Source organism: Equus asinus, chromosome 5 (assembly GCF_041296235.1).
Source record: "Equus asinus isolate D_3611 breed Donkey chromosome 5, EquAss-T2T_v2, whole genome shotgun sequence".
Classification (NCBI taxonomy): Eukaryota; Metazoa; Chordata; class Mammalia; order Perissodactyla; family Equidae; genus Equus; species Equus asinus.
The window spans coordinates 113,557,713-113,572,956 of record NC_091794.1 but is presented as its reverse complement, the minus strand read 5'-3'; the positions used below and the strand labels follow the sequence as shown (position 1 = coordinate 113,572,956).

General features: G+C 60.7%; 2 protein-coding genes across 21 annotated transcripts; one reads left to right on the top strand and one right to left on the bottom strand.

Moving 5' to 3' along the window:
- The first annotated feature begins 18 nt into the window (after positions 1 to 18).
- On the top strand, positions 19 to 3,519 carry PUSL1 (pseudouridine synthase like 1). Of its 18 annotated transcripts, none has more exons than XM_070511363.1 (9): positions 19 to 223; positions 454 to 511; positions 719 to 906; positions 1,080 to 1,229; positions 1,320 to 1,487; positions 2,357 to 2,411; positions 2,489 to 2,660; positions 2,789 to 2,881; positions 3,095 to 3,506. In XM_070511363.1, the coding sequence occupies exons 1-8, from the start codon at positions 147 to 149 to the stop codon at positions 2,878 to 2,880; spliced, it is 960 nt and encodes a 319-aa protein (XP_070367464.1). In that variant the 5' UTR covers positions 19 to 146; the 3' UTR covers position 2,881; positions 3,095 to 3,506. The 18 variants fall into 18 exon arrangements, 12 of the variants coding, with proteins under 12 accessions (XP_070367464.1, XP_070367462.1, XP_044625369.1 ...); XR_006527366.2 differs by having other exon boundaries at positions 24 to 223; positions 1,317 to 1,487; positions 2,296 to 2,411; positions 2,789 to 2,946; positions 3,095 to 3,509; XR_011503705.1 differs by having other exon boundaries at positions 24 to 223; positions 2,789 to 2,946.
- Positions 3,497 to 15,198, bottom strand: INTS11 (integrator complex subunit 11). 3 transcript variants are annotated; one of them, XM_014863159.3, is made up of 18 exons: positions 15,066 to 15,198; positions 12,186 to 12,283; positions 12,026 to 12,101; positions 11,570 to 11,643; positions 10,278 to 10,506; positions 7,628 to 7,726; positions 7,508 to 7,542; positions 7,110 to 7,248; positions 6,513 to 6,577; positions 5,822 to 6,011; positions 5,472 to 5,555; positions 4,972 to 5,061; positions 4,701 to 4,863; positions 4,496 to 4,603; positions 4,340 to 4,401; positions 4,120 to 4,262; positions 3,910 to 4,039; positions 3,497 to 3,775 (listed from the first exon to the last, which is right to left on the bottom strand). In XM_014863159.3, the coding sequence occupies exons 2-18, from the start codon at positions 12,269 to 12,271 to the stop codon at positions 3,710 to 3,712; spliced, it is 1,839 nt and encodes a 612-aa protein (XP_014718645.1). In that variant the 5' UTR covers positions 12,272 to 12,283; positions 15,066 to 15,198; the 3' UTR covers positions 3,497 to 3,709. The 3 variants fall into 3 exon arrangements, with proteins under 3 accessions (XP_014718645.1, XP_014718646.1, XP_070367454.1); XM_014863160.3 differs by lacking the exon at positions 12,026 to 12,101; XM_070511353.1 differs by lacking the exons at positions 10,278 to 10,506; positions 11,570 to 11,643; positions 12,026 to 12,101; positions 12,186 to 12,283; positions 15,066 to 15,198 and adding an exon at positions 8,590 to 8,913.
- Positions 15,199 to 15,244: the final 46 nt, after the last annotated feature.

The following is a 15,244-nucleotide window of genomic DNA, read 5'->3' as shown; positions in this document are numbered from 1 at the left end:
ACGCAGGGCGCAGGCGTGCGGATGACTGGGGGCGTGGTCAGGGTACGTGCGCGCCCGCGGGAGTCCACGTGGGCCCGAGACCGGTCCCGCAGCGGCGGGTCCGGCTGTGCCCTGTCCGGTACGGCCCTGCCTGGTCTCGCTTCGCCATGGGCTCGGGCGCGGCGGCGGGCTCGGTGCGGACGCGCTACCTCGTGTACTTCCAGTACTTGGGCACGGACTTTAAGTACGTCCCCGGAACTCCCGCCGTCCCCGCGCCCCCACGGGTAGACCGGCGCCGCGGGAAGCCCGGAGCTTGACCCGGAGAGCGGCGACCCGGGGCCCTAGGGGAGAGCGGGCGCTAAGTTCAGCGGCCTCGGGCGGACACCGGGAAGGGACGACCGCGTAGGGCTCAGAGATCGGGGCGGGCCCGGGGCTGCAGCCTCCGAGCGCTCACTTCCCTGCCTGTCCCCGCAGCGGGGTCGCGGCCGTGAGGGGCGCCCAGCGCGCCATCGGGGTCCAGAACTACCTGGAGGTGAGCTCCGCCGGCGGCTGCAGGGATGGAGGAGGGCGACCCCGGGGAGGGGCAGATGGGAACCCCCGCGCCCATAGGGGTTCGGAGAGCCGTCCCCGTCCCCCGTCCCCCGTCCCCCGTCGTCGTCCCCCCCCCCCCCCCCCCCCCCCCCGCTCCAGTCTTCGCCCCGAGCTTCTCGCCCCGCCCCCGGCGGCTCTGTCCCCGCAGGAGGCCGCAGAGCGGCTGAACTCAGTCGTGCCGGTCAAGCTCACCATCTCCAGCCGCACGGATGCCGGGGTCCACGCCCTGAGCAACGCGGCGCACCTGGACGTCCAGCGCCGCTCAGGCCAACCGCCCTTCTCCCCTGAGGTCCTGGCTAAGGCCCTCAACACCCACTTGAGGCACCCGGCCATCCGGTGAGCATCACTCTGCTCTCCCCTGCCCCCTACTCGTCCACTATGGATGGAGACCGCAGGTTGGGAAGGACTTAGTGTCTGGACAGAACTTGCTCAGGAGTGATGAAACAGGATACCAAGGTGTCACTTGGGCTGGTGGGGTCACTCTGGTGTGCCTGGCCTTGCTCCCGCAGGGTACTCCAGGCCTTCCGTGTGCCCAGCGACTTCCATGCCCGCTACTCAGCCACTTCCAGGACCTATCTGTACCGCCTGGCCACTGGCTGCCCCCAGCCTGACCAGCTGTCTGTCTTTGAACAAAACCGGTGCTGGGCGCTGCGAGCAGAGTGAGTGTGGGTGTCAGGGTGAGTGGGAGGGGTGCCAGGCCCACCTGCCGGCTATTTTCTCCTGACCATTCACCTGACTCCTCGCAGCAGCTTGGATGTGGCTGCCATGCAGGAGGCTGCCCAGCACCTCCTGGGGACACATGACTTCAGCGCCTTCCAATCGGCTGGCAGCCCAACCACAAGCTCAGTGCGCACACTGCGCCGAGCCTCAGTGTCCCCTGACCTGCCCAGCCCCTTTGTCCTCCCGCAGGAGAGCAGGTGAGGAAGGGTGGCCTGCATGCTTGTCTGGAGGCTATGGGGGCTGGATTGAGCTCCAGCACCTTCCCTGGCGAGGGCGGTGCAGAGGCAGGATGTGGCTGGACTTGGGGATCCCTGGGCACCTGTGAGGCCTTGTTGTGGGCATGCCAGGCAGTTGAGTGGCACCCATGAACCTGCAACTGTGCCTTTCCCCTGGGCTGGGGTCCCTGCCAGGCTGGGAAGAGAGAACAGAAGGCTGTCTTTCTCCGAGGGCACCCTGCCCTGCCCAGAGCTTGCTGCCCAGCAGGTGGATCTGGGCAGCTGCTAAAAAGCCCCACGTAGGAGAAGCACCAGGCTAGTGGTTTTGGCCCAGCCCAGCAGCGGGGATGGTTCCACTGCCTCTAGCACTGTCCCAGGGGCCTCCAGCCACATGGCAGCTACTGACTTCCAGAACCTGGACAGTTTGGGCCAGCATTGGAGGGAGAAGAGACCTCTGCATGGCCAGCCTTAGACTCACACTGAAGAACCTCTGGCCTGAGGCTTGGGTCTCTGGCAGATGAGCTGGCCATGCTCCCTTCCCTCAGCTGCCCCAAAGCCCAGACGAGGACCTCAGCCTCAGCAGCACCTCCACCTGAGGGCCTGGTCCCTACAGCCAAGGCCCCCAGAAGACCCTGTTGTCCCTCCCCCTCGAAAGCATTAGTTGTCTGGTTTTAATCTCCCTCCCACTGGTTTCATTTAGAGGTAGGGTGGTCAGTGGAGATCCCTGGGGTGGAAGAGAGGGTGGGAACTAATCTCCCCGTGACCCCTGTCCCGTTCCCCTCCCTGTCAGGGCCACACTGTGGGCTGGGGCTGGCCTGTGTCCCAGATGTCACAGGTGCCTGTCTCTCCAGGAGGTTGCGGTTCTGGAGCCTGGAGTTCGAGAGCCAGTCATTCCTGTACAGACAGGTGGGCTCTGTCCTGGGGCCTCCCAGGGGCAGGGGCGGGGCTCAGGCCACTGTGGCAGTCTCAGCCTTGGGTTGCAGGTACGGAGGATGACGGCTGTACTGGTGGCTGTGGGGCTGGGGGCTCTGACGCCTGCTCAGGTGAAGATGATTTTGGAGAGCCGGGACCCCTTGGGCAGGCACCAGACGCGTGTGGCCCCAGCCCATGGCTTGTTCCTGAAGTCAGTGCTTTACGGGGGCCATGGGGACCTTGGTAAGAGGAGGTGGCCTGGGAAGGGCCCTGTCTGTACCCACTGATTGATCCCCTCTCAGGGCTGGGTCCTCACTGGGGGAGGGGGCTCTTGGTGACAGCGCCATCATAGCTCTCATCTGTCATCTTAGCAACTGGAAATCCAGCCTGGGCCCAGTGGGACTATCAGCCAGATGACTTCAGCCCAGAGACCAGAGGCCCAAAGGCAGGCGGCCTGGAGTGAGGTGCCCACTTTCTCTGCGGCCACAACCCCTCAGCCCAAGCCCCACTCCTGACCTGGCCCCTCTGAGTGAGCTTCCAGTCAGGGAGGGTGGCAGAGAGGGGGCTCCAGGAGGCGGTGGGGAGGGGCTTGAACCCTGGGGCAAAGGCGGGGGCTCTGCAGCCCAGCTGCTACAGACAACCCCCTGCCCCCAAACTGACGTAGGGTCTGTCCACAGGTCCTGCCTCCTGTGGCCCCAAAGCTCCTGGCCTATGTCCTGCAGGATCCACAGCACAGAAGCCACAAATGACCCTCGGGTGCCCAGCCATGGTCAGGGCAGCCATGGCACACTAGGCCCAGCCGCTGGACCCTGCCCAGCTCTGCCTGCCACTGTGCCCAGCAGGGACCAGCCTGAACTGTCAAGCACTCCACCGCCTGGAGCTGCAGTGGCCTGCTGCCTCTGGTTAGCTCGTGCCTGCCTAAAGTCCCCAACGCCTGGGTGCCCTGGCTGGGCTGCCACAGTGGCAGGCTGCAAGCACCAAGAAGGGGACAGCCAAGTAGCCTCGGTTCTGTCTATTGGAAATTAATACCTCGGGAGCCCCCACCCATCTCCTGGGAGTCAGGGAATAGAAATAAAAGGTGAAGAGGTCCTCAGGCCCTTTTATTTCTTCAGCCAAAAACGGCCACTCAGGGAGGCACATGACACTAGGGTCTTGTCCCTGAGGAGAAGGGCTACCGCTCACATCCAGGACACAGAGGCAAGACCTGGGGCACAGACGCAGTCTTTGAGCAGAAGCCCAGGTTGCTCCAGCTGGGCAAAGGGCAGAGATGGCTGGCTGGCAGTCAGCTGGCCTCAGCTGGGGGCCTGTGGCAGGCCCTTCTTGAGTAGTGACGTGAGGTAGCTCCCCAACTCTTCATCCTATAGCCAGAGGCAAGAGGGGGCTGTTGTCCCATCCTCCCCATCCCCCGCACCTGGGCAGCCCAGGGTGATGGGGTGATCCTGACTGTCCCGACCCACTGCCAGGTGCAGGACCCCTGGGCCCCACCTCTTACCTGGTATGTCCAGGAGACCAACAGCACCTTGGTGCCTGGGTCCTCTGAGTGGGCAGCGGCCTGGATGAGGATGGACTCCACGGTCACAGAGCCATCAGGAAGGTGCTGCACACAGTGGTCCTTGAGGACGCTACAGGGAGGCACGGTGAGACCCTGTCACTCACCTGCTCCCTCTGCGCCCCACCCCCAGGGCTGGGACAGGGTGCCCACCTCTTCAGGTGGCTGTAGACTCGCGCAGCCGTCTCCTGCTCCTTGCGTGAGTCATGCAAGTGCACGCGGCAGGTGAAGCGCAGCTGGTGCTCGGCCAGGCCCAGCTCCTTGAGGGCCTGCTCTGAGGACACGAGCTGGAAGCTCTGCGGGGCAGGGGCAGGTCAGAGAGCATGGGAGAAACCCCCCTCCTCCCATCTAGTGCCCATCCGCGCACACTCACGCTGTCCTTCATGATCAGGGTGCCGTGCAGCAGCCGGGGCTTTTTGGCATTGGGGAGCAGCCCTGAGGGGAAGGGGGCAGGGATTGGAGCTGTCAAGGGGTTCCTTACTCAGCTTGTGCCCCCCCCACCCCACCCTGTGTACCCTGCCCCGCATACCCTGCGCCATCTCCCGCTTGAGCAGCCCCAGTGAGATGCCCACAGGGATGCTGGGGCTCGTGGGCAGCGTCACCGTCTCACCGTTGGCTGGCATGTAGCAGTTGACCCCTAAGCCAGGGCGGGCAGAGAGAGCCTCAGTCCTCCAGCTGGCCCTGCCCACATCCCCTCTGCACTGGCTGAGCCCACCCCACCCCGGGCTGCCTACGGAATTCCTGCTCAATCTTCTGCTTCAGGAACTCCATCTTCTTGGCCTCGCCGTGCACCAGAAGCACGCTCTCAGGTTCCGCCTGGCCCACCAGCTGCATGATGCCCTTGGCATCGGCGTGAGCACTGAAGGACATGTACTCCACCTGCATCTTGACCTCCAGCTGCAGCATCACAGCACACAAGGGCCATCATCAAAAGCAATGGGCACTGAGGCTCCCCATCACACCCAAGAGGGAGTCCAGAGCTGGTGGGGAGAGGTGAGGACTCACCACCTGCCGTCCCTCCATCTCCAACTTGCGCTGCCCACTGAGGATCTTGTGGCCCACGGTGCCCTGCACGCAGTAGCCGGGCATGATGACCTGTAGGGGAGGGTGAATGGAGCTAGTGGCTGCCTGCACCCTGCATATCCCCTCACCCCACCTTTTTGCTCATCTGAACCTGAACCGTTGGTGGAGGCCCCTTCCCCTGGCCAGCGGCTGCCCCTTCCAAGCCCTGCTGCAGACCTGGGCAAGCTCTGGGGTCCTCACAGAAGCCCGCCCAGGCCTGACCACCAAGTCAGCTGGTCAGGAGGCCAGGAGGCCTTCCTGCCTGGCACAGACAGGCCGAGGCAGTGAGAGTCTGAACTGCCTGGGTCAGATACTGGGTCCCAGGGTACTGAGCCCCCTCCGACACGGCAGTGTCCCCAAGCCCAGGGGAGTCCCCACTCCCCAACCTCTGCCCAACCTCACAGGCCCTCCTGGGAGCCGGCCCTGGGGCCCAGACCCCTCACCATGTTCTTTTCATTTCCTGCCCACTTCCGGAAGATCTGCAGGGACTGGCCAGCATGCAGCATCCCTGGTGTGGCAAACACAACCTACAGGGCGGGCATGGGGGCAGTCAGGGCAGGAGAGCCCCACCCCTCCCGTCCTCAGAGCCTGCTGACCCTGCCCCTGCCACAGGTTGCACCCTCTATCCTCCCGTCTTCCCCCAAGCACGGTGTGCCCCACTCCCCCAGGAGACCTGCAGGCAGGGACCCCTCACATGCCCCAGACATGGGACAAGCGGACACATGCACGCCCAGCACTGGTCCTGGGCAACCTAGCACAGGACAGCCACCCTGTCCCTCGAGGCGGGGCTCACCATGGGCCCCGGGTTGTCGGCAAACGCACGGTCAAAGGCCTTGATGTGCTTGAATTCAAACATGTTCCTCTGGACAAAGGTCTTCCGGATCTTCTGGTTGGTCCAGGTGATGAAGAGCTTGTAGTAGTGGTTTGCCTTCTCCGTGAGGCCCGTGGAGAAGTATATGGGGGCCTTCAGGTTCACGCGTTCCCTGTGGGCCGTGCCAGGGCCGTGGTGGAGGTGGCCAGCACAGGACTGCTGGGTCGCCCCCACGCCCTCTACCTGGGTTGAGTCCAGCGGAAAGAACTGGGCTCCCTGCTGTCTCCCACCCCCATGGGCTGGGCAGGTGGTGCCCTCAGCCCGCTGCTTCCTGTAAAATGTCAGGGCTGACGGAGGGGGTTACAGAGCACGTGTATGGAGAGCTCAGTGCAGGACGACAGTGCCCGCACATCAGAGGCCTCAGGCCCACGGGTCATGTGGCGCACAAGCAGGCTCCCCCAGACACAGGGCATCCTGACCTCGGATGCTGCACTGCACCCAACAGCAGCCAGTACTGCCTTGACTTTCCTGCAGCCTGTGCTCTGCCTGAAGCCAGGCTGAGGCCCCCTGGGGACGCAGGTTGTGTGGACAGCCTAGTTGGACAGGCGCAGCCATCCCGCTCTCTACTGCCCATTCAGGCCAGGGCTCCAGGAGCTGTCCCGGCTACACCTACCAGAAAGTCTCCAGCAGGATGCAGAGCTCCTGAGCGCGGCCCAGTGCAAACACGGGGATCAGCACCTGCGGGGGAAGCCAAGGCTGGCTGGGCAGGAGCCCCTGACCATGCTGCTCACGCCAGTTGGGCCCACATCTGAGCACAGTGGGCAGCAGTTTCTCCCTGGGGCCACCTTTGCAGGGAGCAGCTGCTGTGGAAACTGGCTGTGTTGGCACCTCGAGTGGCTGGAGGTTGCACCCACTCAGAGGCTACGGTCAGGCATCCCTGAGAGCCAGAGGCCCAGTGTGGACTACAGGCGGGGCCCCCCCAACTCTGCCCCCGAGTCTTGCTCCCAGCCACACTCTGTCTGGAAGTGACCATGGGGGACACTCTGGCCAGCCCTATACTGGGATCTGAGCTATGGGGGGCAAACACACACCCCACTGGAGGGTCTTCAGAGGGAGTTTTTCCTCCGAATGCCAAGCAAACCTTCTTCCCACCACACCCAGAACACAGCACCCGCATCCCATGACATGCCGGGGCAGCCGACACTGCGAGAAGGACCTGTGCCACATGGTCAGGATGGGCACATGGCCGGGGCCCACCCACAGCCGCTACCTTCCCACCACGCTCCACGGTCTCATGGACCTTCTTCAGGAAGTCTCGCTCCCGGCAGCGCTTGGAGTCCCGGATGGTCGTGGCGTACGTGGACTCTGTGATGAGCAGGTTGGGGCGGCATTTGTCAATCCAGGCGGCTCTAGAATAGAGGTGGGTGGGGCTGCAAGGTTGGGAGCAGCAAACTGGACCCCAGCCCCATACATAGCCATGGCCTCCTGCACAGGCCCGGCCGCCAAATGTCACGGGCAACACTTGAGAGACAAGAGACTGCCTCACTGGGGAGGACACATGGGGGACACTGACATGCTGACCACTTGCTCAGGTCCCCAGCACACGCTTGAGGGTCCCTGCACTCCTGGGGGACCCTAAGGATGAAACAGATGCATCGGCCTACTTACCCCAAATGCCGGTCTGGGGTCATGTTATAATCACCCTGGCAAAGAAGGTGGCAGTAAAGAAGGTGTTCCCTCTACCCAGCCAGGAAGCCACCCCCCCTTGCCCCAAGTCCCTCCACTGACCGTGTAGACCACAGACTCTGAGCCCACTTTAATCTGGAACATGGCTGCCCCCAGCACGTGGCCTGCATAGTAGGCCTTGATCTCCAGCTCATCATCCACCTACAGAGGAGAGGGCTGACTCAGGCCTGCAGGTTGTGCTGGGCAGGTGGTCAGTGGTGGACAGCAGAGGGGCAGGGAGATGGAGACTGGAGAGGCAGTGGCAGTAGAGGACACTGGCCTAAGCTTCCATTACTTCCTGCTTTTCACACATGACATCTAGTTGTCAATAAAAAGCAACCAGACAAGAGATGACACAATTCAGACAGGAAACAAGGGGAACAACAATCCAGAGAAGCAGACGCCAGGTTCCTGGAGCTCAGACGGGCCTTCAGAGGACTGGGATTAACATATTCAAAGAGGTAAGAAGTAGGACTAAGAATGTTGGCAAGCTAGTAGACTATTTTAAAAAGTGAAACTACTAAAAAAGTGGAAATTCTAAACCAGAAACTATACTAACCCAAATTAAGAATTCAACGTATGAAGTTAAGTGTATTATACAAAACCAAAAAGACAATTAATGAGGCAATATCCAGGACGAAGCACAGAAAGACAAGGATGAGAGAGGGTCTAGAGCGAGAAGATGGAGCATTCAGCTCCCTGGAGCCAGCGGGGGGAGGAAGGACGGATGGGAGCCGCACTGGAGGAGCCCGAGGGAAGTCATGAAGCTGCAGATGCAAGAGGCCTCACACCCTGAGCCACACAGGGAGAGTGCACCACGTAGGTCACTGTGACACACCCGCCACAACCCAGAGAAAAGGATGTAATCCTACATGCAGTGCAAGAGAACAGATTCTCTTCCAAACAGCAGATGGGAAGACATCCTCAAAGTACTGAGAGAACCTAGAATTCTATTTAAATAAAAAGTGGAGAACACAGGAAGTAGAGAGGGACGAGAGGAAGGGTAGAGGCAGCGATGACTTCACCAGCATCAGTGATGACGTCCTCCTGCGTCCCCACACATGGAGGGAATTAAAGTACACAGGACGACAGCCTATAAGTCGGGAGAAGTACGTGGCTTTAAGACGTTCCGAGGGCGGGCACGGTGGCGCAGCGGTTAAGTGCGCATGTTCTGCGTCGGCAGCGCTGGGTTTGCTGGTTTGGATCCCGGGTGCAGACATGGCACTGCTTAGCAAGCCATTCTGTGGCAGGTGTCCCACATATAAAGTAGAGGAAGATGGACACAGATGTTAGCTTAGGGCCAGTCTTCCTCAGCAAAAAAAGAGGAGGAATGGCAGCAGATGTCAGCTCAGGGCTAATCTTCCTCCAAAAAAAAAAAAAGAAAACCTCTTTAAAAAAAGAGACGTTGCGAGACCCTTGCGCTGTCCAGGGAAGCAACAAAGTCCCAGGTACGCCTTTAGGCTTTTGTTGTCGTGGACATGTTCTGTGACCACCACTGAGAAAGTCAGAAAGCATGTAATTACCAATCAAATAAAAGAAGAAATGGAGTTTAAAAAATAGCCCAAAAAATGCAATAAAGGAAAGAAAAAAACAGGCAAAACAAATAGGAGGCAAACAGGAAGAGTGTGCAGCTCAGCCCGACTCATCTTATTGAGTGTGGACTCCAGATGCTCCATCCAGAGTACAGGTCATCAAGGAGCCCGGCCCCGTGGCCCAGGGGTTAAAGTTGCGCGCGCTCTGCTTCGGCAGCCCGGGTTTATGGGTTTGGATCCCAGCGCGGACCTACTCCACTTGTCAACCATGCTGTGGAGGCATCCACATACAAAGTAGAGGACGGCTGGCACAGATGTTAGCTCAGGGCCAACTTCCTTACCAAAAAAAAAAGGAGGAAGAGTGGCAAAGGATGTTAGCTCAGGGCGAAGCAAAAAACAATAAAGTACAGGTTATCAGGCTGGACTTAAAAAACCCAAACTACATGCTGCTTAGAAAAGCCACATTTAAAATGCGATGTACACAACTAGAAGGACCTGCAACTAAGATATACAACTACGTACGGGGGGGTCTGGGGCTTTAAAAATATGATGTAGAAGGGTGAGAGTAAAAGATGAAAAAGATACTCTATGAAAACACTAACTGAAGGTGGGAGTAGGGATGGTGTAACTATGTCACCAGAAAAATAGACTTCAAGGAAAAGCGTGATTAAAGACAGACATACACTTCATGGTGACAAAAGGGTTCAACCAGGATAAAGTGACCCAAAACGTGGAGGCACCTAACAAGGAGCAAAACCTACAGACTCTGAGGAGAGATCCACAAGCTTTGTGATAAGTTTTACCAAATTCGACGTCACTTGCCTGCTTAAAACCCTCTGCTTCCTCCGTGACCCGCGCCCAACAGTTACTAAGATGCAGCCCAAACCAGCAGCCTGCACCTGGGGCCTCGTGGGGCTCGCCCATCTCCCCGCCCAGCCGGTACTCTCAGACCACACGGCACTCAGAGGGCACAGGTGTCCCTCTCCGGCCTCCTTCATGGGCTCAAGCACAGAGGTGGGTGAGGGGCAAAGGCCCCACATGCTCGACCGGCACACGGCTCACAGTGGCCCACAGGCCCAATCTAGGCTGGGACCCGGGGTGCTTGCCCACTGCTGCCTCCTGGTGGCCCCACAGTGCCGGACGGAAGAGTGAGTGAGGCGGGGTCTGTACAGGATCCCGACCTGGACTGTCTGGTGGAGGTGGACAGCCACCACCTTCTTCATGCAGTCTTTGATCATCTGGGAGGTGAAGAAGTTGGCCTCGCCCTTCTTGTCCACGGCAATCTTGCGGTAGTCCTCCAGCAGGATGGGGCAGATGGCTTGCGTGGGGTGGGTCATGTAGATGGGCCCGTCGTAGCCCACCATCTCGCTGAAGTAGGGGAGCGCCCCGCAGTGGTCCAGGTGGAAGTGGCTGCGGGGGGCAGCACTGGTCAGCCCAGGGCCACTGCTCCCCCACTGAGCCCCGACCCCCACAGGTCCTCCACACTAGCCTTGGGCTCGTGGTCATTCCACCCATTCTCTCATTCATTGAGTGCCTACCAAGCATCCCTGTCCTAACTACAAGAGTGAGGAATAAGCAAAAGACACAAAAACTGCTGCCTTCCTGGAACTCACAGTCTAAATAGCTAGTCAAGCAATAAGCAACAGCTGAAACGTGTACCAGACGGTGAGATTCTGTGAAAGAGAAAGCAGCTAAGGAGAGCATACCAGGAGGAGAATTGCCATCTTTGCGGGGGTGGTCAGCAAGACCCCTGCAGCCCATGAACTGAGGCAGGAAAGAGTTGGGACAGTGCCAGGATGAGGCCTGGAAAGGCGTCAGGGCAGAGGGAACAGCAGTGCTGTGTCCTGCCGTCGAAGCGGCAGACCCGTGGGCATGAGCGCATGCCAAGAAGGAACCGAGGCCAGAGGAGCCTCAGGGCAGCGGAGGGGGGCTGCCTTGGGTCAGTGGGCCCTCTGCAACAGGAGGTTAGGGCTAGGGCTAGGGTGAAGGCGAGGCCAGAGTGGTCATCTAAGCCACGTGGTGAAGGGCAGGGTCGTGAGAGAGACTACACCCCAGAAATGTTTGTGCACTGTCTTGGCACCGCATGAGGCAAGAGGAGGGAAGCTGGGAGCTCCATTCAGCCAGCCCGGGAGGTCGACCGTGACCAGGGAGGCCTGACACGCCTCATCTTCCTGGGGCACCTGGGGCTCTCGTCCATGACATTCAGGGGCACAGCCAACAGACAAGCTCAGCTCCACTGGGCTGACTGTGAACACCTGTGACCATAAGCAAAGATGCCACCTCTGGGACCAGCGTCCAGAGGCAGAGAGGGCCAGCCCTGGGGGTCAGCCATGCAGACAACCTGGAACAGAACCCAGGCTGGTGGCCACCACAGGCCCCAAGCAGCTCTCCTGGGCTCCTGAGGGTCCTCAAGGTGGGGAAGGTGCGAGCCAGCACAGTGCAGCACTATCACCAGCAGCCAATGGGTGCCCACCTGATGATCACGCAGTCCAGGAAGTCAGTCAGTCGGCCGTTGCGGGTGATGTAGGAAAAGTCAGGGAAGCGCCTCTGAAAAGCCAAGAGAAAAGGTCAGAATGCAGCAGGCTGCCGAGGTCTCCAGGTGACCACAGAGGCAGCCAGGGCTCCAGGAGCAGCCCTGGAGGAGGGAATCAGCGCATAGGCTGAGCCCGGACACCGCACTCCTACCCCAAAGGGCTGCACCAGGATCACTGACTGCTCCATGCCCAAGAAGGCAGGGAAGGGGTCAAACTGCAGGACCAGTGACAGAGCCAGAAGCCCAGTCTGGGGTGCCCCAGACCCACTCCACACGACCCTGCAGGAGCCTATGAGCCTCTGCTCTGTTTCAGACTGACCTCTCATGCAGGGTGCCCCACCCCACTGTCAAGTGATGGTGAGGGGCTGCCCAGGAATGCTGTGACCTTAGACCCACCTGCCTTCTACCACTGCCCCCTTGCCCACTGTCCCCACTCCATGGGTCAGAGTCAGAGGTTCCAAGGCCCGAGGTCCTGCAGACAACGACAAGGAGCAGGATGGGTGATGGGCCCTCCCCAGCCCATGGGTGCCTCGAGCTGCCCGCCTGTAGGACTCACGTCATCGTTAAAGCCCATGTGCATCCCGCAGTCCAGCATGACGTTCTTGCCCCCAATGGAGACCAGGATGCAGCTTCGGCCCACATCCTGGCCGGCCCCTGCACGAGAGGGCAGGATGAGAGGTGCCACCCCTCTTTCCCTTCCCCCCACTGCCTCCCCCAGGGCCCCTCCCCTGCTGCTGCAAGCTGTGGCCCCAGCCCCAAGGCCAAGGCCCAGCCACCTGCCCCAGACCCCCACTGGGCACCCTGGGTCTCTGACCCTGCAGAGCCCTTAGTGGGCTAGGGAAACAACCCCCATGGCTGCTGGGTGGACAACATGTGAGGCAAGAAGGATCACCACCTCCACACCTGGGCAGGCAAGGGACAAAGCGTCAAGGCCACCAAGCTAGCTCTAGCCCATGTACACCTCCAACCTCAGGCCCTGCCACTGCTGCCCAGGGTCAGATGGAAGAAGGCCCTCCCCTCTCAAGGTTGCAGCCTTGGGACTGAGTAACGGGTGCTGGACTGTGGTCTCAGCACCAACAGAGGCAAGCCAGTGTTCTGCAGGAACTCACCACCTCTCCCGAAACCTCAGCTGGGATCACATCTGGGCTGTGGGGCCCCCTCCCCGAGGACCTGCCACCAAGAGGCATCAGGCACCTCCTGGTGGTGCCACTCCAGAGGGAGACCTGTGTGGCTTTAGCCCTCAGGCAGGGGAACATGGCCCCCGCTGTGCAGCAACAGCCAACTATGGTGGCCCCAGTGCAGACACCTCAACTCGGGGGCACATGGGCGACATGGACTCGCCACCGTGCCCCTCAGGGCACCCCCCCAGCCCAGACGGTAACGTGAGTCCCATCCACATTCCTGACCTCCAGGCCCTGCCCAAATGCTCCAGGCCCTTAAACCTTCCCCTGGCAGGGCACACCTCAGCTACCTCATATGGCCATCTGTCACCTCCACTGGAGGTGGGGTCCAGAAGGAAAGGGACATGGCCTTGCAAGCCCTAATGACAGCAAATGACCTGCTCTCCCTCTTGAACTCTACAACCGGCCACCTGAACCTTCAGTCAGCACCACACACACCAGGTGACTGGGCCACGGCCCAGAGTGGGACACAGGCTGGTCCTCGAGAAGCTTCAGTCACCCGTGACAACAGCAGGTGATGCCAGCCAAGAGCTTCGCCTGCCCGCCTCAAGTAGCCCAGCCACAGCTGGTGGCCTCAAGGTCTCTGACAGGCCTGCTGCTGCTCCCACCAGGACGTGCCTCTCTGAAGGCAGGATCTCAGCTGTCTGCCACCTGCCGCACCTCCAGCCCAGGAGAGTGCCTGGCTCAGGGGCCCTCCAAACATTTGCGGAAGAAGAACCACCCCTCTTTACAGATGAAGACGTGAAGCCACAGAAGACAGGATTAACCCATGGGCACATGGACCTCAGCATGGAGCCAAGGACAGTTTTCTGGATTCCAGAGCCCACCTCTTAGGCCGCCAGACCAAGAGCACCCACAATGATCCCAGGAGCAGAGAGAGAGGCCTGAACTGGGCAGACATGGGGGACAGAGTCTAGGGCACACAGGAGGTGGCAGGACTCAGAAGACAATGGAGACACCAAGTCCGTGGGGAACTGATGTTCCAGGACAAGGAGACAGACGATGACCACGTAGGTAGGACACACACTGAGGGCATCAGGTGGAGGTCAGCACCATGGAGGAAAATAATGCAGGGAAGGGCACCCAGAAACTTCCAGAACCACGACGGGCAAGTTCTCCCTGGGAAGACAACTTCCAAGCATGGGGGAGGAGGACAGCCAGGATGATGGGGCAGCTGTGCAAAGGCCCTGAGTGACCCAGAAAGATTCCAAATCTGGCCCAGGTGACCACAGAGCCCTCAAGGCAGAAACTGGCGAAGGGAGAGAGTGGAGCAGAAGTGGTTCTGCTTTGATGGTGCTGTGGCGGAGGGACCTTGGGGGCACACCCAGGTGCAGATTTGGGGTAAGAGCAGCAGTAAAATGATAGGACTGTTCGAGGACAGTGAGGGGTGAGAAGAGGGACCATGTGGGAAAGGGGCTGGGAGAAGGGTCCCGCAGAGGGCTCTGGAGAGGAGCCAGGGGCAGAGGAGGGTGCAGGGCCAAGGTGACCCAGTGCCAACAGCCCTACGAGAGGCCACAGGGGGGGATGATGCATATGGCACTGTGGAATGTGTGCTCTGACCCAGCAGGCCGGGGGTAGGGGCGTTCACTGTGGTTGTCAACAGCTCGATGTCCACACCGGGGGGCTGGGTGGGCTATTCTGAGGTAGAGCTCGCACCCTTAGAAAGCACGTTGGAGCTGCGTGGGACAACTGTAGGGAAAGCTGCTCCCAACACACGCCCCAGTGAAGGACGCAGGTTCCAGACCAGCACATGCTATGCGTGCACCAAGAACGCCCAGAGACGTCGGGACGGCTGGCTACCGAAATGGTAACTAACGCCTGGATTCGGAGTGATCTTTCCTCCTCTGCGCTGTTTTCTGCTGCTCGGCCTTTTAAAAGCGTGCGTTTACACCTTTTACAAAAAGCAGAGCTATTTTTTTTTTTAACGTTGCAGACGTCAAGTAAAACAAGGGCTGAACGGAGGGCGGATCTCCAGACGGGCACACGGAGGCTGCAGGTGACCGGGCGGAGACGGACGCAGGAGGTGGCAGCAGAATGAGCGGCGAGGGGCAGAGGCGCCAGGGGCCTGAAGCATCAGCCCGCGCGAAGCGAGGCGGGCGCGGGCGCGGCGAGGACGGAGACCCCGCGCCTCCACAAGACGCCCGCCGTCCAGGGACGGCCGGGCAGGGCTGCTCGGGCGACCTCGCCCTCCCTCCACGGCCCCGACACTGACCCAGCCGGCGCGCTCCCCCGGCCCCTCCCCGCGCCCCACTCACCCAGCGGGGTGACCCTGATCTCAGGCATCCTGCAGGCCGCGCCCCGGCCCGTCGCCTCTGCGCTCCCAGAGCCGACGGACCACGCCGGCCCCACGACCGCCCAGGACCGGAGCTCCGCTGGAACCAGGCCCGCGGCACGCACTGCGCAGGCGCAGCCCGGCGCGCCGGCTTCCGGTGCG